The sequence below is a fragment of the Sorex araneus genome, chromosome 6 (genome assembly GCF_027595985.1).
Source record: "Sorex araneus isolate mSorAra2 chromosome 6, mSorAra2.pri, whole genome shotgun sequence".
Classification (NCBI taxonomy): Eukaryota; Metazoa; Chordata; class Mammalia; order Eulipotyphla; family Soricidae; genus Sorex; species Sorex araneus.
Window position 1 is genome coordinate 148,045,444 of NC_073307.1, and position 23,831 is coordinate 148,069,274.

Sequence of the window (23,831 nt, forward strand, 5' to 3'; positions counted from 1 at the left end):
GTCTTTCACTTTCTCTCTTTCTTGGCAGCCCAGCGACATGTCCTCACATACATGGAAGATGCGGTGTGCCAGCTGCTAGAGAACAAGGAAGATATTAGCCAATATGGCATTACCAGGTTCTTCACTGAATAGTAAGTACATAAATGTTTAGGCAACAGGATGGGCCTACAGGAGTATTTGGGGCCACGGAGGTGCTCAAAAGATTAGAGCATATACTTTATGCGTGGGAACCCCAGGTTTGATCCCTGGGAGCGACTCCCCAGTACTGAACTGGGAGTAGCCCCAGAGCACTTCTGGGCCCAAGTGGCCCAAAACCACAGGGGGAGAGTCCTTTATGGCGTGGATGTTGACTTGCTGTTTGGGACTGTAAATCTGGCCCTGTTACTGAAAACAAGAAAATCAATAGTAATAGTAAAATAAAATAGAGAGGAAGCATACGAGGAACATGAAAAAGGGAGTTAAGACAATTCTGATTATGTGGTAGCGGAGAAGGCTTAATTTTGGTAGATGCTTGAGGGCCGGTCAGTCATTCTTTGGAATGTATCTTTGGCACCCCTCGTGGTGTTAGTGCTAAATCTCATGAATGGTCAGAACTATGCTAGACACGGCTTGTTTGATCTATTAGTTTTGCTTCTTTAGGTCCCTCTGACACCTTGTAAATTTGCTCTAGTATTCAAAGTCTTCAGTCTCACTTCCTTTAGTCCGAACTCCTTCAGCCTGTGTTTTTCCTGGCTGACTTTTGTTCAGGAAAGTATTTCATTTTCCTCTTGTAATTTTCTTTCGGTGGCATTCTCTGTCATTCATGTAAATGTAAAAAACATTTATACTCAATGGTGTAAATGTTTTGCTAGAGACCAGCAAGATAGCTTTAAGGGCTGAACTCATCTCTGGTACTCCAGGGTCCCCTGAGCACCCCCAGAAGCAACCCTCAAGCACAGAACTGGGGGTTACCTGAAATTGAAAAAAAAAAAACCCTAACAAACCCAACAACAAAAGACCACCATGTATTGTCCTTTCTTTTGTTTGTTTTGGGTTCACACCTGGCAATGCTCAGGGCTTTCTCCTGGCTCTGTGCTCAGGGAGCAGGCTCTGGGGACTATATAAGGTGCTTGGGATTAAACCTGGGTCAGCAGCATGCAAGGCACCTGCTGTACTATCTCTTCAGCATACCCCAAGTATTTTCTAAAGGCAGACATACTTCATATCTTTGGAGAGTTCCCCTTTTTTAAAAAATAAAAAATGTACTGTGTAAGAATAAAATATGATTACAGCTTTTTAAAAAAAATTATCACAGACGGGTTTTTAGAACACTGAATAAAATAATTTCAATAACCTTGACCTTCTTTCAAATACTTTAAAAGGATGTGCAGAAGAAATTCAAAGCATTTATTTTAATTACCAACATGTCACAACTTATTTTTGTTATTGTTTGGATTCTCTTTCCTTTTTTCTGCTCTCTTGGGAGCGTTCTCAATAAATATTGAGATAAAAATGAAGAATGGCCTCTGACAGGCTTCTCAAGAAGGTGAATTATGAATTCAAATCTATCCTCTTCGAAAACAGATATTTTTACCCCATTTCCAGAAGTTCCTTGGTGATCAGACAGCTCTTCTCATGGCCTAAATGTAAGTTGCTACTAGGGGAATTCTCCATTCTCCCTGAGACTTAAGCCAAGCTGGAGGTGTTATAAATAAAAATCTAGATTCCTTATGGGTTGGAAGTTTGCGTTCCTGGGAAAAGCAGACTTTCCAGTACAGAGCTAGTCCCTCCTTTCAGTCTTCTAAAGGAGAATGAAGTAGAGAAAGGAATCTTGTTCTCATGGTGTGGGCTGAGGCAAATGAGGTGGGCAGGGACTAAAGGCTGGCATTGAATAGCTTGCTTGCTTTACAGAACTGACAAGCCTCGGGGTCAAGTTTCTGGGCCATTTCATCTGTACCAGTTCTCTTGAGGTTCCTTGCCAACGGAAATATGATTCTTCTGGTGGTAAAGCCTCTTCCCAGCATTTTTTTTTCTTTTCCTTTTATTTCCCACCCACCCATGCCCATCTCCCTTGTCAGTCAGTCACTTCCCCATTTCATCAGAAATGGAGCTTCCTCGAGGGCGGCACCATTTCTATAGCTTCGGATTCCCAGAGCCTGGCTCGATGCACCGCCTGTAGTAGACATGAGGAGAATGTTTGCTGAATCCACAGCCGAAGCTATATTTTAAATTATAAATATTGTATGCTGCCTACTTTTATTCTTGGTCTTATTTCTATTAGAAATGATCTCTTCTTGGGGCTGGGGCGATAGCACAGCGGGGAGGGTGTTTGCCTTGCACGCCGCCAACCTGGGTTTGATTCCCAGCATCCCATATGGTCCCCTGAGCACCGCCAGGAGTAATTCCTGAGTGCAGAGACAGGAGTAACCCCTGTGCATCGCCGGGTGTGACCCAAAAAGCAAAAAAAAAAAAAAAAGAAATGATCTCTTCTTTTCTCTGAGATACACACACACACATACACACAAACACACACAGGTATATGAAAAGCTCTGGTCTCTACTATTTGAGAATCTGTGTGCCAGGTATATAGCACTACTAAAGCTTTCAAGTTGTTTTAGGATTATATCCAGTGGTTCGCAGGGGCTATTTCTGGGTGGGTGCTCAGGGATCTTTCTTGAGGACCATATGCGGAACCAGAGTTAGGACCCGGACTGCGCTCCTGCTTGCTGGGCCATCCCTTCGCTCAGCAGCACAAAAGGGAACCCCACTGGTCTATGGAACTGCTGCTGAGTTCTAGAGAGTCAATAGTGAGTCTTATAACTGTTCAGATGCTCTTCGCTGTAGCTTTGGTTACCAGCACACTGTTGAAAGAAATCTCAAGATTTTCCACAGGGCTGATAGAAATCTAGTTGCTAAGTGAGCTGTTTCTTGTCTTCAGGAAGCTGAGAATTACATAATGTATGTGAGTGGCACATACTGGACACTTGTAAAGTTCTAAGACACCATATTGGCCCGAGGCAAGCTATTTTGAGTTTTGAACCAAAAATCCTTAAAAAAAAAAAAAGAAGACTTGAAAGGTGTGGATGTATGAAAGAATGGGAAGGAGTATTTGACAGACAAGGAGACCTGACGAATGGGAAAAGCTGCCGATATGACTTTGATTGTAATTGGATTTGCTTAGTAGAAATAGGTCTTCTTTTCCACAATCATTCATGAAAACACATTGCAGTGCAAAGAGGAGCCTGACCCTGGGAAGAAGAACGCCTTATTCTTACGCATTTTTGCTCTGTAATCACAAGCTGGTCTTTGAAATTTTCTGGGCTCCAGTTGCATAATCTATGGAATGGGTATAATTAAAATCCGGCATGCTAATAATAACATAATGGATATATATTATACTAAGCAGTTTTACTAAACTCCTACTATGTCTCAACCACTGTGCTTCTTTGAAGTTGGTCCTATTATTATCTTTGTTCTTTTAGGTGAGAAAATCGAGGCGGCTTAGGAAAGTAAAACCTGCTGCTCCTCTCAGTTCAGAAGCTCGTGAGCAGCAGCAGGAAGCAGCCTGGCACGGGCCCCTGCTCCGCCTCGTCCAGTGGCTGCGCTTCCCTAATAGCGCTAGAGGCCTAACCACATAATTTCTTGAGGTTTCTCCTTGCTGTGCTTTTTGATTTTTCCCTTATGAACTGCACAGTTTATTGTATAGCCTTGTCCAATTCATTGCCCTGTAGCTGTTTAGTCTCAGCCTTTTGGTTTTGGTTTGGGTTGGTTTGGTGTTTTATTTGGGGGCCTACCCAGTGGAGTTCAGGGCTTACTCCTGACAGTGCTCGGGAGACCATATGCTGCGCCAGGGACTAAACTGGGGGAAACTGCACGCAAAGCAAGCATCTGACCCACTGTGTTAGTGGCTAGGATGTGCTAGTAAGATACAATTGGAGCTATTTCTAATTGGAAGCAGGATAAGAAATTATATATATATGTGTGTGTGTGTATATATATATATATATAATTATGTAAGATTTTTTTGTTTGTTTTGGTTTTGGGGCCACACCTGACAATGCTCAGGGTTTATCCTGGCTCTGCACTCAAGAATTAATTACTCCTAAAGGTGCTCAGGGGACCATATGAGATGCCATAGATCAAATCCAGGGTGGTCGTGTGCAAGGCAAACTCCCTACCTGCTGTACAATGGCTCCAGCCCCAGGAGTTTTATACATTTGTGGCCAATGATTTACTTCAAACAATGAGAGCCTTAGTCTTTTAAATGTTTTCTGTAACTTTTTTCTTCTTTTTAATTTTTTTTTTCTTTTTGGGTCACACTTGGCGATGCTCAGGGGTTACTCCTGGAGCTGCACTCAGGAATCACTCCTGGCAGTGCTCGGGGGACCATATGGTATGCTGGGAATGGAACCCGGGTCGGCCATGTACAAGACAAATGCCCTACCCGCTGTGCTATCACTCCAGCCCCTTTTTAATTTTTAAGTCTGCCTGGCAGTACTCAGGGCCTATTCCTGGCTCTGCACTCAGGGCTCACTCTTGGTGGTACTCAGAGGACCGTACTGAGGTGCCACAGACCACACTAAGTTTGCTACATGCAAGGCAGGCGACTTACCTCTATAGTATCTCTGATTTCTGAAACAGTTTGCCTACTGAGTTTCTTCTCTGGGTCTGTTTGCCATTTCACCTTTACTATCACTCCTTGGTTGTTAACGTTTTCCCGTAAATCCACAATTGTTGCAGTAACTCAGAATCAACTAAAACATGAATAGCTAAGCTGTCCTGTGTGTGAAAGACTATCGACTCTCTAGATCAGATTCCTCTGGACGCTCTTGAAGGGAGGAGCCTGGAGCCCTCGGGGTTTGTGTTGTGTGCCACCTCTGCCTCCGCATGTTGTCATTCTATCAGTACCAGGTCAGAGGTGCCCTTCTAAGAGTAGCTGAGTGTCAGCCCCGGGTCAGAGCCTCAGAGGAAGTACATCTAATAAAGGGAGGCTCGAAACCATTGCAGAGCGTGACCAGGTCCTTGTGGTCAGGACCAAAGGAGAAATGTGGCTTTTAAGACATTGGGAAATAATGCTGAGAGGAAAAACAGGCTGACATCTGAGAATTCCTATCAGAATTGGGAGTCATGCTTCACAGGCTAAATTGATAGTTATACTCTGCGGCATCAGGAAGCTTGCCCTGCACATACGAATATAGAAAAGAAGGATGCTCTGTGGTCTCGATGGCGGGCCTTGGGCGCGCTCTTATGATCACGTGTCTGCTTTGGGGTTGGGTTTTTAATTTTTTTTTTTTAGATGATGATTTTTTAGCTTCTTGGGAAAGTTTTCACAATGACTGTTTCGGATGCATATGCACAGATGCCCTTCACTGATAGGGGGTTATTTTAAGGCTGGATGAAACCCTAAGATGGCATTTATTTATGAATTCATTTAGTATTTTTCAGCGCCTACTGTGTTCGTCTGTGAGCTAGGCAATAGGGATACAGTGAAGAACAAGACCGATAAGGGCCCTCAGGGCTCAGGCTTCAGTGTGGGGTCCCCGGTCAGTAAACAATCCATAGCTGAGACTTCGTGCCACCTTGCTGTGAGTTCGGTAGTATTCTAAGCAGACGGCATGTGTTACCTTGCTTGATCCTCCCAACACTGTAAGGTGGGGTTTTAGCCGTATCCTCATTTTACGCCACAGGAAATTCAGAAATTCAGACACATAAAAGTAACAGTCCCAGGGGCTGGAGCAATAGTACAGTGGGTAGGGCATTTGCCTTGCATGTGGTCGACCCAGGTTCGATTCCCAGCATCCCATATGGTCCCCTAAGCACCACTAGGAGTAATTCCTGAGTGCAGACCCAGGAGTAACCCCTGTGCATCGACAGGTGTGACCCAAAAAAGCAAAAAAAAAAACCAAAAAACAGTAACAATCCCAGAATTCCACAACTGTGAAACAGAAACAAAATGGATGACAAATAATGAAGGAAATATGGTATCAGGGAGCGCTAGGAAGGGATCCTGGAGGAGACGGGTTGTGAGAGCGGATCCTGTGAAATGACTGACTCCCTCCCTCAGAGACCCAGTGCACTGTCACGGCACAGGGACTCACCTGCTCTTTGTCCTCGTGTCTCTCCTAGGCTCTCCGCACCCAAGAGGCATAATTTGATTGATTTCACTTGCTGGCATGCCAGTAGGCAGCGTTAATAAAGCCACCTAACTGGTCATTGTGTCCCTCCTGCACCTCTCATACAACACGTAAAATAATAAAATAATTAGTCATAAAAACCATTTGTGTTTTCTAATATACTTTATAAATCTGGAGATGGAAGTCTGTCAGTGTTTTAAAGAAGTAGGGGTGGCTCCAGTTTGGGGCATAGGACCAGAATTCAGTTGAGGAATACCTTCTTTATACTATCTAAAAGATGCGAGCATCAAATTACCTTTTCAGTTTTTGGATTAAATTAAATTCATGAAATAGGAACTCTGCTCATTCGTTCTTGGAGGAGAAAAGGAAGTTCCAGTGGTGCATATTCCTATTCACTTAAAATGTGATGCTTATGGAAACAATGCAGGATTATAAAATATGAATTTTGGAACCAGGGAGAGAACTCAAAGGGTTGGTGCACCTGCTTTGCATGCAGGAAACCCAGGTTTGGTTCTCAACACTGTGTGGCCCTCTGAGCACTGCTGGGTTTGGCGCAGAACAAAACAGACTGTGATACCTCAGTGAAAACTGAGGGAGGAATAAAACAGCAAAGACCACAAAGGGCCAGAGCCATGCTTTGCATGTGGGAACCCTGGGTTTGCTCCCTGGCACTGAATGGTCTCCCGACAAGTATGTTGGGTGTTGCCCCAAAACACAAATCCTTAAAAAGTATTATTTATTTTTTAGAATAGTACCCTTTATGAAAAGATGACCCATTTCTGTCCTGAGTGAGTAATCTAGCACAAGAGCATAAACTTTTATTTATTTATTTATTTATTGCTTTTTGGGTCACACCCAGCGATGCACAGGAGTTACTCCTGGCTTTGCACTCAGGAATCACTCCTGGCGGTGCTCGGGGGACAATATGGGATGCTGGGAATTGAACCCCTGTCGCCGCGTGCAAGGCAAACGCCCTACCCGCTGTGCTATTGCTCCAGCCCCAAGAGAATAAACTTTTGTTTCTGAAGTTGGCAGCTTCTTTTTTAGAACCCACCATCATCCACAAATTAAGTGATATTGTTTTGAATTCTCCTCACACCCATGGTACCAGAGGAGCAGAGGTTTAGAGTAGCAAAAAAAAAAAAAAAAAAAAAAAAACACGTGACAGAACACACTAGGACGTTTTGCAGGCTTGTAGCATTGAATGAGGGACAGACTTGAGACTCGCCGGGCCGTTCCTGCCCCATGTTTTCCCGGCTCACTGCGGTTCAGTGGAGCCAGAATGTGGTGAAGGAAGGTGACTAATCCTGTTACAGGCTTCTTCAAAAGGGATAATGCTTTCCCCTCCACGCCCTTCCCCACCCCCCACCCTACAACCATCCCCATCTCTTTTTTTTCATAGTTCAGTTCTTTGCTGGACTTGACACATTGCAACCGAAAGTCACCCATTTCTCATTGTCAGCATCTGGATTCTCACAGACTCAGATAATGGCCAGGAATAGATTTTGCCCGGAGCTAAGTGCTGTCCTCTGTTACTGGTTCCGCACTTCCGGGCATCGTTTGTCAACTCCTGTTGGATTCTGGTTCTTTTCTGCATCATCAAGGTATGATGATGTAATACCTTGTAGCGCAAGGACCCCAGGGAGACAGTGTGATGAGTTTCAAGGCCCCTCAGTCCGTTTTGAGACCTTGAGACCCTCTTGCTCAGAATCCGAGGCTCTTCTTCAGTCCCTTCAAGTTTTGATTACAGGAAACTTCCCTCCAGCCCTTGACCTGGTGACTGCGGAAGCCATTTCACAGCCCACTGGTCCCCCGCCGCATTTGGCGGTCCAGGGCAAAGGTTAGGCAAGTCATAATTGGGCCCAGGTTCTCCCTGTCAGGAAGGACCGATGAGAAGAGATGATGCGCTGGTGAAATGGCGCCCGAGGAGGAAATGAGCCTCTGGGTCCTCGGCTGATGCATTCTCGAGACCCCCTGACCCTCTTTCTGTTTTCAGGGGAGCTGCTGATACAGCTAGTGAGGGTCAAATTTAGTTAGGGCCTAATTCTCCATAGGGGAACTCCCCCTTGGAGAAACCGCCTGATCTGTTTCGTTCTATAAATAATAGAAGGACTCTTTGGCCCAAACCCCGATTCCTTCCCCAGCCCGCACTCGTCTGCCTTGCTGAGTGCATCTCTGGCAATCGGGCAGGCACACATCTGAATGAACAGGGCAGCCCCGCCATCCGTCATGTGTAAGAGCCTCTCAGAGGCTAAGAGAGTTTACTTTCTCAACAATAGGACAATTGAAATTCATCAGCACTTCTCATTTCTTCCCTCGTTTGCTCAGGACTCAGAAGATCTGTGTGCTGGCGGCCTGGCACACGAGCCGGAAAGCATGACACAATCTGGCACCTTGAACCAGAAGCTCTTTAATGAACTGGGATGGGGGTGCCGGGGCGGGGAGAGGGGGGGAGTAGAGGGGAAGGAGGAGGGAACGGAGAGACTTTTGGCAGCCACACAAAGGTTCTTCTTCCCTGAGAAAAGCGGAATGAAAGTCGAATGAAGCTTCTCTCTGTCAGGAGGACTTGCTGAGATGCTCCCCTGGCTCCGTGCTCCCGGCACCCCGGCAGGTGCATCGCCACAGTCAGCGACTCCCCTCCCACACACAAAGCAAATGATTTCTTAGGACCCCTCCACAGGGTCACAGCCACCTGGTTTCCTGTCCGCGGCAGTCACTGTGATTCCTTTCATCAGCGATCCGAGGGAGCTCTAGAGCAGCACGCTGGGAACCGGCTCACTAGGAAGCGCGGACGTTGGTTTCAGGACACGTCGCTTCTCAGGTTGCTCCGGATCAGGCTGCCACAGCAGATGATCCTGTTTTTGGAGGGACCACAGAAGCAGTCCTGAATCCTTCCTTTTGTCACTAAATGGTATCAGCAACATCTGTCTTCGTTAATGTCTCGGTGTTACATTTTCCAAGTCCAGATTTCAGCTCGGAGTGATAATACGTACTTCCTGGAGCATATGTCTGGGTCCATGGCATGTGTCAAGTGTCTGGGAGTGTATCTTTCAGTTAAAGCTCATTCCACCTTAGCTCCAGTTTGCTCAGGTCTTGCTTCTCTCCTACTCCGTGGCTCTCTCAGAAAGTAATTGTTTTCTTCTTCTTCTTTGTGTTTGTTTGGGGAGTGGCAGGATGGGGGTGGAATTGGGCAATACAAAACTGTATTCAGCGTTTACATCTGACTGTCATGGATCCCTCCCAGTGGTGCTTAGGAGTTCTCTTTATTGTTTACATTTTAATTGCCCTCCCCCAAGCCCCAGGACCTGGAGTTGCACACACTTGATTGTGGTGCTGACTGGGGGTCACATACTTGCTCTGCTAGAGATTCCAAATAGGAATCACACTTGGTGTGCGCGGTGGTGCCAGGGCTCCAACCGGAGCCTCAGGCCTGAAAGCCCCGTGTCCTAGCACCGCGCTCTGCCCCTGCGCAGCTCTCTTCCTCTGTAAACGGCATCCTAGCCCTGGGGGTGTTTGCAGCACTGGGGGTGGAGAGCCTTTGGCCTTGCATGTGGGAGACCCTGGCTCTGGTCCCCAGCACTCACACGAATTGGCATCCCGGTTCAAGATCTGGAAGGCATCTTAGTTTCCCTTTTTCCCTATTGCATCTTTCTTGGATTTTGTTTGGGGGCCACAGCTGGCGATGCTCAGGGTCACTCCAGGCTCTGCACTCAGGAATCATTCCTGGCAGGGCTCGAGGGACCAGATGGGGTGATGGGGTGCCCGGGGTTGAATCCAGATTGTCTGCATGCAAGACAAGTGCCTTACCCACTGTACTCTCTCCCCAGCCCCTCAATTACATCTGTTTTTGTTTGCCTAGCCATTTGTACTTTTTTAGGGAGATTAAAGACATTTGATTATTTGCTGCATGATTATTAGCCATTTTGTGTTAGCCATTTCATTCCTTTAGTTCATTGAGAATATTGCCTAAGAAAGCTTTCGTTAAAAAAATAAAATAAAGGGGCTGGAGCAATAGCACAGCGGGTAGGGCGTTCGCCTTGCACGCGGCCTACCCGGGTTCGAATCCCAGCATCCCATATGGTCCCCCAAGCACCGCCAGGAGTAATTCCTGAAGCCAGGAGTAACCCCTGAGCATCGCTGGGTGTGACCCAAAAAGCAAAAAAATAAATAAATAAAAAAAAAATAAATGAAATAAATCAACCCATCTCCCGTGCGTGCGTGCGCTTGCGCTTGCGCTTGCGCTCGCACACACACACACACACACACACACACACACACACACACACACACACACACACGCCCCTCAGATTTCCTTACTTCCTCTCTGTAACCTCTTTCCTCTGACTTCCAAAGTTTACACAAATGAAGGTGTGATGGGAGACCTGACTGGGCTCAGGCCTTTCTGTCTAATTCCTGCTCTTAGCACTAGCGGTGCGGCGCTGTGCTCCGGGTAATGAAAAGCAGACACGCTCTGCTGAGGTCATTGCTCCTCACCCTGGCGAGCCTGCTCCAGGAAGCTGTTTATCTGTGCCTGTCGAGCCAAGCTCCAGCCTCCGAACACTGGGAATGGATTGAGAAACCACAGAGCCCAAAGAGAGAACGCTCCACAGGCAGTTCCAGGCAGGGGCGTGTGTGCACGCCACACAGACTGCAGTGGACATGTGCGAGGCTAATTATTCATCCGCACACACTCATCCTTCCCCTTCTGCACGATGTAGATGCTCCCTCAAGGGGGCTTGAGAGAATCGCGCTGCTCGATTCAGATTGCCCTCAGGACCCACCAGCGTGCCATCAGCAAGAAGCGCATCATAGAAAATTTGGTGTGCATACACAGCCTTTTGAATGAGGCATTCCCCCCCTCCCAGTCAAATTTGATATTCAGACTCTGCTACAGGCCTGTTGTCTAAAGCCTCCCCAAACAGCATTCCGAGCCTGGTTTTCCCAACTAAATATTTTTCCTTCATCCTCTTACAAGAATGTCAGTATTGTTGTTGAATTTCAATCATTGAGTTGTATCGAATTTCAAAGGTGGCCTCTATGGATAGGAATACAAGACACAGTCACTCTGCCTCTATGAGAGCGATATAATCTGAATGAAGAGATGAAGCTAATTATTAAACACTGAGTGAATTAAGGACCTTTGTTAAACTGCATTAAGCTCAGTCAAAAAGAGACTAGGAGAAAGAGTGGATGCTAGAGTAGTAAATAAAAGTGTCATAGAGGAATTTGGGGGTTGAGTTTGACAATATAAGGTATGCTTAGGTAATTGGTAAAATCTTGTATCTAGATGTGTCTCTAAATGTCTGCAGAAGGTGGGGCTGGAGCGATAGCACAGCAGGTAGGGCGTCTGCCTTGCACGCAGCCAACCCAGGTTTGAATCCCAGTGTCCCATATGGTCCCCTGCACACCGCCAGGAGTAATTCCTGAGTGCAGAGCCAGGAGTAACCCCTGTGCATCGCCAGGTGTGACCCAAAAAGCAAAAAAAAAAAAAAAAAAAAAAATGTCTGCAGAAGGGATTAGCATTTCAGTCAGTAGACTAAGAAGATTACCCTCAGTAATGCAGCGGGGGCCAGCTAGCTCATCGAAGGCCTAAGTAGAACAAGTGGACAGATCTTAAATCACTCCTTGTTTTGTAACATACTAACATGATCTGAGAGATAGCTAACATAGTGATTGAAAAATTCTGTTGTGGATTTCAAATCCTCCCAAATCACCCTCCATTACAGAACAGAGTGGCTGGGTGACAGATGAGCAAACACGGGTTATCCAATAGAGTAAGGCGCCGTGCATCATCCTGTCCTCCTGGGGACCTCAGGAGGGATGGAGTCTGTAGACAGGAAGTGATTTGGAGGTGGGATGGGGCCACATCTGGCAGTGCTCAAGAGTCAGTCCTGGTTCTGCACTCAGGAACCACTCCTGGTGCTGCTCAGGGGACCATATGGGATCCTGGGGAATCAAACCCAGCTTGGCTGTGCACAAGGTAAACACCCTACCCACTGTACTATCACTCCGGCCCCCAGAAATGACTTTTTTTTTAAGGTATGCTGTTGCTGTTTTAAAGAACTTCTGTGCTTCTTTTGGGGGGCCACATCCAGCAAGTCCTCAGGGGCCACTCCTGGCTCTGTGCTCAGTGGGGTCACTCTTGGTGGTACTTGGGGCACCCTGCGTGGTGCTGGGGATTGAACCAGGGTGGGCCACATGCAAGTCAAGTGCCTTAAACCTCCCTGGCCTTTTTGAAGGCCTTAAAAAAAATTGCATCCTAGAGATAATAACCAGAACACTTTGTGGCACTTAGTAATAGTAGTCATCTGGATTTAGGATGACGTGTTAAATTGTTTAAAACAAGGCAGGAATTTAACTGGAATTCTAGCTGGAACTCACTCCTTTCACCCCTCTGAGATACTTCTCGGCCCTGTTTGTTTTTTCATGGACTTGATTTTTTCAGAGTATTTTCAGGTTCACAGTGTAATTGAGGGGAAGGTATATAAGGTTTCCCATGTTCTTGTTCCCCCTCAGATATGTATCGCCCTCCTTCATTACCAGCATTCCCTACCAAAATGGCACAGTTGTTACAACTGATGAACAGATATTGGCAAACAGTCATACAAAGGCCAAAGTTTGCCTTAGGGTTCACACTTGATGTATATTCTGTGAATCTGGACAAATGTGTAATGGCGTGTATCATTTTACTTTAGTACCATATAGAGTCCTTTCAGTGCTCAGTTCATTCCTTTCCCAACCAGCCACCAGAAACCCTCATTTTTATTGACTTCATAGTTTTGCCTTTTCCAAAATGCCATGTAATTAAAATTGTATCTTGTGTTTGGCTTTTTCCAACTACTGTATTTTTCACTTCCAAGATTTTTATTCACTTCATTTTAATTTTTCGTTTTTGTTTTGTTATTGGGCCATACATGACTATGCTCAGGACTTACTCCCAGCTCTGTGTTCAGAAATCATTCCTCGCAGAGCTGGGGAATGAATCAGGGCTGGTTGTGTGCCAGGCAAGAAACCCCTAAACTGCCTTTGTCTCCTCCTCCTTCTCTCCCTCCTCCTCCTTCTCCTCCTTCTCTCCCTCCTCCTCCTTCTCCTCCTTCTCTCCCTCCTCCTCCTCCTCCTCCTCTTCCTCCTCTTCCTCCTCCTCCTCCTCCTCCTCTTCTTCCTCCTCCTCCTCTTCTTCTTCTTCTTCTTCTTCTTCTTCTTCTTCTTCTTCTTCTTCTTCTTCTTCTTCTTCTTCTTCTCCTCCTCCTCCTCCTCCTCCTCCTCCTCCTCCTCCTCCTCCTCCTCCTCCTCCTCCTCCTCTTGTTTGTGGACCACACCCATACCTTGTGGTACTGAATGCTACTCAGGTCAGTGCTCTGGAGTCACTTCTAGCAGTACTTGGAGGACCGTGTGATATTGGGGATAAGTCTCAGGGCTCCTGCATGCAAAGCATGTTCTTCAGCCCATTAAGTTGTCTCTTTGACTTGTCAGTTTATTTTGTTAATGGCTTTGCTAGACGTGGCATTTGCTTAAATATAGTATATCATGTTTATTAAAAGGTCTATAACTTACATGGATTTTCTATGAGTATAGTTCTATGATCTATTTTATATCTCTTTTTATTTTAACCCTATTGTCTTATCTTACCTTTTTTTCAATAGAGTTTTATATATTGTATATTTAAAATTATAGAGACTTTCAGGTCTAGAATGATGCAATATTTATGCAGAGAGGGTTTTGTATTTGCTTTGGCAGATGGCCTGAGCACTATCAATCCTGGATTACCTCTGTCTGGTCAGGGACTGAAACGATTTGTGGTCGGACTTAGTTTCAAGGATGATGATGATGATGATGATGATGATGATGATGCATCTCCAGCCCCTTCAGGGCCTCCCAGAGCCTAGGTGTTTCCTGTGACCATCTCCCCAGCCTGGCTGAGTCCTGAATGCCAGTTTCTTTTACTCAGCTTTCTTATGAATTCAGCACTCTCTCTCTCTTTTTTTTGGGGGGGGTGACACCCAGCAGTGCTTAATGGTTACTCTTGGTTCTGCACTCAAGAATTATTCCTGGTCCTTATCTCTACTACTTTTGGGTGTTAGTCTCCCACTCTGTTATTTTATATTCCACAGATGAGTGCGATCTTTCTATGTCTGTCTCTGAGGTCTGCCCCATAGCTTGGAAACTGGCCTTACATGCTGGGGGAAAAGGCAGCTCAGATAGAGAAGGGAACACCAAGTAGAGGATGTTGGGAGGACCCATTCGGGTTGGAAGATTCAAGCTGAAAGTAGACTATAGACCGAACATGAAGACCACTCAATACCTCTATTGCAAGCTACAACACCCAAAAGGAGAGAGAACAAAAGGGAGGGTGCAGAGGCAGGGTGGGGTGGTAGGGGATGGGATGGGGGTGGTGAGAGGGATACTGGGATCATTGGTGGAGGAGAATGGGCACTGGTGAAGGGATGGGTAAACAGTCACTGTATGAGTGAAATGCAAACATAAAAGCTCATAAGTTTGTAACTGTACATCACAGTGATTCTCTAATAAAAAAATTTTTTAAAAAGAGTTATTCCTGGTGGTGCACTGGGGACCATATGAGATGCAAGGGATGGAACCCAGGTTGGCTGTGCGCAAGGCAAACGCCCTCCCTGCTGTACTATCACTTCAAACCCATGAAGCTCTTCAGTGCTCGGCTAGCTGCCTCTTTCAGGCCTGGTGGAGCCTCTGGAACATTATGGCTGTAATCACGCTTTATTTTTTGGAGTTCTGATGAGTATAAATAATATTGTGAGGTATCTGGAACAACTTCAATGTGATATGAAAATGTCTGAGCTTTCTTTTGAAAGCTGTTTCTGATTGACAGAATCCTAAGACTGCTAGCTCTGCAGTGTTTGCATTTTAATCAAAGGAGATGCTACGTTCCAGTGGAAGGTAAGTAAAACTCCATAATAATTTTCCCATCCAAGTTTGTGGATTCCTTGAATTCAATCCATGAACCATTCAATTTAAAACTCCTGCCTCTGGGGGAAGAACATCAAATACTGAGTTAAATACTTTGGGCTATATTCCTCTCTTTTATCCTGACCTTCATTCCTTTGATGTCTCTCTGATAACCTCAAACAGTGGAATTTTTTTTTTTTGAAGGAGGGAGGGTTTTGAGTGAGGAAGTGGTACTTAAGGCGTTGCCATCTTTCTGACCCTATACAGTTGATTTTTGTTTGTTTGGGGACCATACCTGGTAGTGCTCAGTACTCCTGGCTCAGTGCTTATTCCTGGTTCAGTGCTCAGGTATCACTCCTGGTGGGGCTCTGGGGACCATAGAGTCCAACTTGACTTGTGGAGGACTAGTACCTGTTGGAAAGCAACCAACATGGATGGCTCATTATATTAGGATAAGAAGAAAGACAAAGTAAAAGACATTGCCATGTAGGGGTGGAAAAATTTAACTGCCTGCTCCTTAAATAGGGAGCGTAAAATTCACTGTTTTTGTTTTGTTTTCCTTCTTTTTCCTTTTTTCTTTTTTTGTCTTTGCATTCTGGGATCACCCATATTTCAAGTTAGGATATGGTAATTCCTTTTCTTTATGGGATACTCTTGACTCCCCACCTCTCTCTCCCTCCTTATTCCCTGAAACTATTTTACTTTTTAAAACATGCACTTTATTTTTTTTCATGGGAGAGGGTTTCAGACTACACCTGGCCATGCTGGCGGTTACTCCCAGCACTGTGCTCACAGGATGTTGCTCAAGGGACCACGAAGTTCCCGGGATGGAACCGGGCTCAGCTGCATGCAAGGCAAGCACCTAACACCTGTCCTGTCGCTTGTCCTCTGACTGTGAATTTGGATGAAACCTTCAGTGCTCCTTCTTAGGAGCTCTTCAGTGGTGACCCTTAGGAGATGAAACAGGGAGAAGGAGAACTGACCAGCCCTGTGTCAGCTATGGAAACAGCCGGAGCAAGGTCACAGACACTTGGGGTCTTTGGAATGAGAAAAGCCCTCCTTTGGTCAGTGCTTTTAGCCCATTGAGCTCTTAGAGCAAACGGCCTAGGCTGGGGAACTTACAAACAGCAGTCAGGTTTTTTTTCCTCTTGCAGTACTGGGAGCTACAAGTCCAAGATGAATGAATGCTCAGGAAGATTTTGCACCGTTGAGGACGATTTCCTGATTAGTAAATGACCATCTACAAAGCCAGGAATGGGCCTTGAGCTCCATCAGGTGTACCTCCCACCAAAAAAAAAAAAAAAAAAAATAGCTGGCTATCTTTTCTGCTGTATCTGGCACAGGACTAATTCCGTCTTGAAAAAAATATCTCAGGACCTGAGCGATAGCAGAGCAGGTAGGGCATTTGCCTTGTATGTGGCCAACCCAGGTTCGATTCCCAGCATCCCATATGGTCCCCTAAGCACTGCCAGGAGTAATTCCTGAGTGCAGAGCCAGGAGTAACCCCTGAGCATTGCCGGGTGTGACCCAAAAAGAAAAAAATCTCATTAGGATATTTCTCCTAATGAGTGGGAGTGCCACAGGCATTCACTCCCTAGAGCGAGGGAATAGAGCCCCAGAAGGACATGTAAGAGGTTCAAAGGTTCTTCTATGTCTGTCCCTCTCTTTCTGACATTTCACATAGCATGATACTCTCCATGTCTATCCACTTATAAGCAAATTTCATGACTTCATATCTCCTAACAGCTGCATTTCATTGTGTAGAAGTACCAAGGTTTCTTTAACCAGTCATCTGTTCTCGGGCACTTGAGTTATTTCCAGATTTTGGCTATTGTGAACAGCGCTGCAGTGAGCATATAGGTGCTCATTTGTGGAATATAAAATAACATAACACGAGATTGAACCCAAGGACAGTAGATATAAGGGTCAGGAAGATTGCTCCATACTTGGAAGCCTGCCTCATGAGTGGGCAGGGAAAAGGCAGCTGGAATAGAGAATCACTAATACAATGATGGTTGGAGGGATTGGTTGGGATGAGACTTGTGTGCCAAAAGTAGATAAAGGACCAAACATGATGACCTCTCAGCATCTGCATTGCAAACCTTATGCCCAAAAGTAGAGAGAGAGTTTGGAGAATATTGTCTGCCATGGAGGCAGGGGGAGGGTGGGAAAGGTGGGAGTATACTGGGGATATTGGTGGTGGGGAATGTGCACTGGTGGAGGGATGGGTGTTTGATCATTGTGTGATTGTACTCAAACATGAAAGCTTGTAACTGTATCTCACGGTAAATCAATAAAATTAAAAAAAAAAAAAAAGAGGTTCAGAGGTACTTTCCTCCCCGTGCAACCCACGCGGTGTGGTGGGAGTGTCTGAGAGCGATGCCCCTAGGTGCTGTTTCTCATGTCCCTGTGCTCGGGGCAGGTCGGGGCAGGACATACAGTGACTTAAGAACAAAGCTGGCTTCTGCCTGAGGGTACTCATAGTCACATAAGCCACAAATCCAATTATTTGTGACGAGCTCACAGAATGTCCACATGAAGGATATTTTAAATTTTGCTTAATCTTTCCATGTCTGTGCCGTGAGGAGCAGCGCCGTTGATTGCAGTATCTCTGTGCGGTGTTGGTGCCACACACCCACCCCCCAGAGAGGCCCTCTCCACCCCCTCCGCTTCCCTCTGGCCGACTCCACCCTTAGTTTTCACACAGTTCTGTCAGGTCTGTCATCACTCGTCACTTTTGGTTTGCCTGTTTGTTTGGGGGGGATGGGGGTGTTTGGCCACACCTGACAGCCTTGCACAAGGCTGACCCAGGTTTGATTCCTGTCATATGTGGTCACCCCAGCACTGCCAGAAGCAAACCCTGAGCATAGCTGGGTATGGCCCTAAAGTTAAAGAAATTGAAGAAATGGACAGGAGCTAGAGTGATAGTATAGCGGGTAGAACATTCACCTTGCAAGTGGCCAACCTGGGTTCAATTCCTGGCACCCCATATGGTTCTCCGAGCGTTCTAGGACTGATCCCTGAGAACCACCAGGTGTGCACCCCCCAAAAATAACTAGAACAGGGGCCGGAGCGATAGCACAGCGGGTAGGGCGTTTGCCTTGCACTCGGCCGACCCAGGTTCGATCCCCGGCATCCCATATGGTCCCCCAAGCACCGCCAGGAGTAATTCCTGAGTGCAAAGCCAGGAGTAACCCCTGAGCATCGCTGGGTGTGACCCAAAAAGCAATAAATAAATAAATAAATAGAACAATCCTAAAGTGTGTGATGCCATAAAAGAAACCAAGTAGCCAAAGTAATCTTGACAAAGAACAAAGCTGGAAGCATCAACTGTATCACAATGTTATAATAATCAAAAGGTATGGTATTTGCATGAAAAAAACAGATTAGTGGGATAAAACAGAATTGAGAAATAAATCTACACATTTATGATCAATTATAACAAGGTAATAAGACTATATAAGTGGGAACGGGTAATCTTTTTATTAAATAGTATAGGAAAATCGGACAGCCATTTGCAAAAGAATTAAATGGACCACAAGATTTATTTTGCACCATAACACACACACACACACACACACACACATAACTTCTAGAAGAAAATATAGGCCGTAGGCTAACTAGTAGGGTAAGGCTATCAGTTTCTTAACTGATATTGGTGGCGGTGATATTTTAGTAGGGGAACTTACTCCAAAATCAAAGGGAACCAAAATGAAAAGGTAACATGTAGAATTATATGAAATTTATTTCATATAAATAAGGGACTGGATCAATAGCACAGCAGGTAGGGTGTTTGCCTTGCACGTGGCTGACCCGGGTTTGATTCCCAGTATCCTATATGGTCCCCTGAGCACCGCCAGGAGTAATTCCTGAGTACAGAGCCAGGAGTAACCCCTGTGCATCACCAGGTATGAACCAAAAAGAAGAAAAAAAAAAGAATTATACAAAGTTTAAAAAAAAAGAGAAAACTTTCTGCAAAGCAATGGAAATCATTGGCAAAATAAAAGGCCTCTTTACCCTACTGGAAAAATTAATAGCAAACCATATATCAGCTGAGGAGTTACTATCCCAAATATGTAATGAACTCATAATTCAGTTACTGAAAACCAGTATGGAGCTGGGGAGATAACACTGGGCTCAGGCACACAGGACCCTGGTTCAGTGCCTGACATCACATGCCCCTAGCCGTGGAGGCCCTGAGCACTGCCAGGTGCGGCCCTGGTGGCACCCAAAGTACCAGGAGGGAAACCCCAGGGGCCCACATATCACAAGGCTCGAGAAGCACTGCATCCTGGGGCTCCAGCATTAATCCCTCATGCAGGATTGGCTGTCACTGGGAGTGATCTCTGGGGCCATCAGAGCACTGCTTAGGAGAACCCTTCCCCCCAGTCCCAAAATGGAGAAAGAGTGGGATGGAGGGGAAAGAAAAGGGAAGGAAAGGGACGAGGGTAGGGGTATGGCTCAGAGGTAGAGCACTGGCTTTTGCCTGTGGGAAGTCCACCCTGGGTTTGATTCTCAGCTCTGCATGGTCCCCCAGTACTGCTGAGAGCAACCCCTGAGCACTGAGCTGGGAGAAGCACCTAAGCATAGCTGGGTGTGACCCAAAACAAATAAATGAAAGTTTTTAAAAAAAGAAAGAACAGCCAACAATCTGATTTAAAAGAGAACAGAGAATCTTTAGAAGTTTTCCCAAAGAAGATATACAGATTGCTAATAGACTCCTGGAAAGGTGCTCTGCGTTGCTCATCAGGGCAGGAAAGTAGTTGTCTAGCATGGGTGAGGCCAGGGCCTTGGTCCTCAGCATAACACACACACACACACACACACACACACACACACACACACACACACAGGGGAGTATGCATATCAATAAAGCAATCCCTAATCATCTGGGAAATGTAAATCAAGTGAACCAAAGCCGAATGACTCAGTCACCTCAGACATATTAGAATGACTATTATCAAAATGCCAAAAAGATAAAAGTATTCTTTGGAAAATGGAGAAAGCACCCCTGCCCCTGCCAGTTGGCTGTGTCTGTCGGTACAGCTCCTGTGAAAAGCAATAAGAAGGATCCTTAAAAAATTAGACACAGCACTATCACATGATCCAGCAACTTCTTTGGGGTATTTATCCAGAGAAAATTAAAACGCTAACTTGAAATGATTTCTTCAATCCCGGTTCACTGCTGTATTATTTATTCAGCCAGCTGTGGGGGCCACCTCTGTCCATCAGAGGCTGAATGGATCACGTAAATGTGTGACAGCATGGGTGGACCTTGAAGGCATTCTGCTCAGTGAAATCATTCACAGATAAATTATGTATGATCTCAATTATATGTGGAATCTAAAACAATAAACAAAATGAAGCTCAAGGATACAGAGAAGCGATTGTTGGTTGCCAGAGAAGGGGGTGGGAGGTGGGCCAAATGGATTTAGGAGGTCAAAAAGTACAAACTTTCAGTTATAAAATAAGTAATTCATGGGAACATGATGTTACAGCATGGGGACTGGAATTAATAATACGGTGTTGCTTATATTGAAAAGATGCTAGCAGAGTAGAGTGTAAAAGTCATCATCATAAATATTTTTAAGGGCTTGAGAAATAGTAAAATGGGTAAGGTGCTGGCTTTGCACTCAGCTGACCCAAATTTTATCCCAGCACCATGCGGAGCAGGGGTAAACCCTGAGCACAGTCTGGTGTGGCCCCCAAACAAAACCAAAACAATTTTTGGAGGAAACAATGGGAATGAGTGTTAAATATAAATAGCAAGTCATTATGCTATACACCTAAAACTAGTACAAAGTTATGTGTCAATTATATATCAGTATTTTGTTTGTTTGGAGCGATAGCGCGGCGGGTAGGGTGTTCGCCTTGCACGTGGCCAACCCAGGTTCTATTCCTCCGTCCCTCTCAGAGAGCCCGGCAAGCTACCGAGAGTATATCGGCCGCATGGCAGAGCCTGGCAAGCTACCCGTGGCATATTCAATATGCCAAACACAGTAACAAGTCTCACAGTGGAGACGTTACTGGTGCCCGCTCGAGCAAATCGATGAGCCATGGGATGACAGTGACAGTGACAGTTTATTTTCTGGGGCCACACCTGACAATGCTCAGGGCTTACTCCTGGCTCTGTGCTCAGGGATCACCTGATACTTTCTTTTAACTCAAATGCATTCAAATCTGTTAATGTGGCAGCTGATAGTCAAAGCTAAGACACTAAGCCATTGTCTGCTCATGGAAAAGAAAAGTGGAAAAATAAGTAAAGTTCAGGATAAAAAAAAGCCTAAAAATAGCCAAGGATATTTCAGTAAGTACCCTCATTCAGTGATGGGCTAAGAACATGTTGATCGCATTTCTTTGGATTTCTTTGTTAACCATCAGTTTTTCTAAAGCCTCTTTCTGTACTGATGCTACTCTCTCTTCTGAGCAGAGCTAATAAAGCATCTATCCAAATTTTCGCTTTAAAATATAGCTCTTCTTCAACTCTATTGATGTAATTTTATTTTGTCTTTTTTTTGGGGGGTGGGGACAAAGTCTGGGGTGTTTTGTTATTTATGTGAGTGGGAGTGAGGTGCTACAAACACAAAGCATAAAACCAGTGGTTTTGGCTTTGAGACCAGGCAGTTGGCAGAAACGGCAATGACCTTGAGACTGTGAGCCGAAGGACCTTCGGGAAACTGCTAGTGAAGCTTATGAGCAAAATGGGGCCAGAAAGATAGTATAGTGGGTAGGGTACTTGCCCACACAGGTGCAAATCCCAGCATCATCACATAAGGAGTGACCCCTGAGCACAGAGCCAGCCAGGGTAAGCCCTACTCACAGCCGGCTGTGGCCCAAAGACCAAAAAAAGAAAAGAGAGTCCGGAAAATGTTTCTTGGAAGCTGGAGGTAAGCAGATCCCCGTTATATAATGACAGGAAGATTGGCCTGGCTGTCGCCTCTGGTAATGTCCAAAACAGGAAGTGGCCCGAGTGAGTGCTGTGCTCTGGCAACTGGGCTTGGAGGCAGCCTGTCTTCCTCTAGCTGCCTCCAGTAGAATGTGAGCAAGAAGAACTGAAGAGCAGATTGTTTTGTTTTCAAGGACAGTTTAGAGGAAATGGAGTTCAAAAGAATCTTCCCAAGAGAAAACAGCTTCAAAGTGCCTCAGGGCCCAGATCAAATCCTGAGAGCCCTTCGGGGAAAGTGGTCTGAGTGGAAAGAAAAATTTGTTGGTGCTGGAGAGACAGTCCAAGGGTTGAGACGCTTGCTTGCCTGAGGCCAACACTAGTTCTCTCTCCAGCCCCTCATAAGCTCTCCCAGATACACCAGGAGTGATCCCTGAGCACCGCCAGGTGTAGCGCCCCAACAAAACATATCAAAGAACCATTTGCTAAGCCATCCAGAAGATCCCAAGTGGAAACCTCATAGAACTTTTCAAATGGAGAAAAACGTCTTCTGAATCATAAGGGCAGTTTCCCAGAGCGACCTCAAAGAGCCCAAATGCGCAAAGGCTCGTGGGCATAGCTCTTTTCTAGTGGAGTCGACTTTTCTTTAGAAACCCCAATGAAGCTAATAGAAAAACCATGTCTTTCAGAGAATTGTATTGGTAGAAGCATCATCAGTGTAGACTGAAAAAGATACAGAGGCACCAAATACAAATTGGCCTTTGGATGCAGTAGGCAGGACTCAAGCCAAGGCTACTCGGATGTAAGCTGAGACTGTTTAAAGGAAGGAAATGATTGTGGGACCAGAAACTTGAGTATAGACCCCTGGCCAGGGGATAGCAAGACAGTAGGACATCACAATATAAGCGAAGACCCTGTGACTCGTGCCTGAATGGGTTTCAGTATTGCAATGGCCCAGTGACTAGTACTTTGCCTGCCCTTCTCCCTCTCAATGAAAGTCTGGTGGTTCCCCTGTTTCTGTATCGTCATTGTCCCTGCCACACCCTTTTAAATTCTTAAAGGTTTTTTGGGGCCACACACAGTGGTGCTTAGGGCTTACATCTGGCTCTGTGCTTAGAGATCACTCTAGGAGGGGCTGAGGGGACCTTATGTGGTGCTGGAAATTAAACCTGGGTCTGCCTCATGCAAGGCAAAAGCCCAGTGCACTGTACTCTCACTCCCACCCATGCCACACCTTCTTCTTTTGTTTTTTCTTTTTTTCTTTTTGCTTTTTGTGTCACACCTGGCAATGCACAGGAGTTACTCCTCTCTCATGCACTCAGGAATTACTCCTGGCAGTGCTTGGGGGTCCACATGGGATGCTGGGAATACGAATCCAACCCGGGTCACTGCGTGCAAGGCAAATGCCCTACCCGCTGTGCTATCGTTCCAGCCCCTGCCACGCCTTCTTGAACCTTCTCCTCTTGCATCCCCTTTTCCCCTGAGAAATGTAACACAGACAAGTGTTACCAGAAATACCCTGAATGCAAGAAATGGTAGATTTTTGAATTAATTTTAGGTCATTGGATATTCAGAAACCATTTCCTGTTGTCAGATATTTTACAACCCTATTTTGAGTTTTGCAGCCACCTTTGAAAAAACCTGGGGTCCCTGCTGCATATGGGGGCCACAGAGCTGCTTTCATTTACAGGTGTTGGGAATAAGGAGCTCTCGCCAGGAGATTGCACGAGAGGAACTTCCTCTTTGCCTGCGCTGGACCTTAGAGCTTCTTGGAGTTTTAGCAGATACTGTTTTATTGTGAGACCACACCCAGACCTTGGGGGGAGGGGCGGGGGATACTTCAGCTGGGGGGGTGAAGAGGGGGCGCTTTGAATTGCTCCCAGCGTTGCTTAGGAGCCCATGAGGTGGTGGGA

General features: G+C 45.7%; 1 protein-coding gene across 2 annotated transcripts in view; it reads left to right on the forward strand.

Moving 5' to 3' along the window:
* CSTPP1 (centriolar satellite-associated tubulin polyglutamylase complex regulator 1) overlaps positions 1-23,831 on the forward strand; it is a 219,750-nt gene that overhangs the window by 54,133 nt on the left and 141,786 nt on the right. The window contains exon 2 of one of the 2 annotated variants that reach the window (XM_055141028.1): positions 29-131. The exons of the other annotated variant lie outside the window; for it this stretch is intronic. Within the exon in view, the coding sequence (XP_054997003.1) occupies positions 29-131 (103 nt within the window). The remainder of the gene's footprint in view (positions 1-28; positions 132-23,831) is intronic. 2 annotated transcript variants of the gene reach the window in all.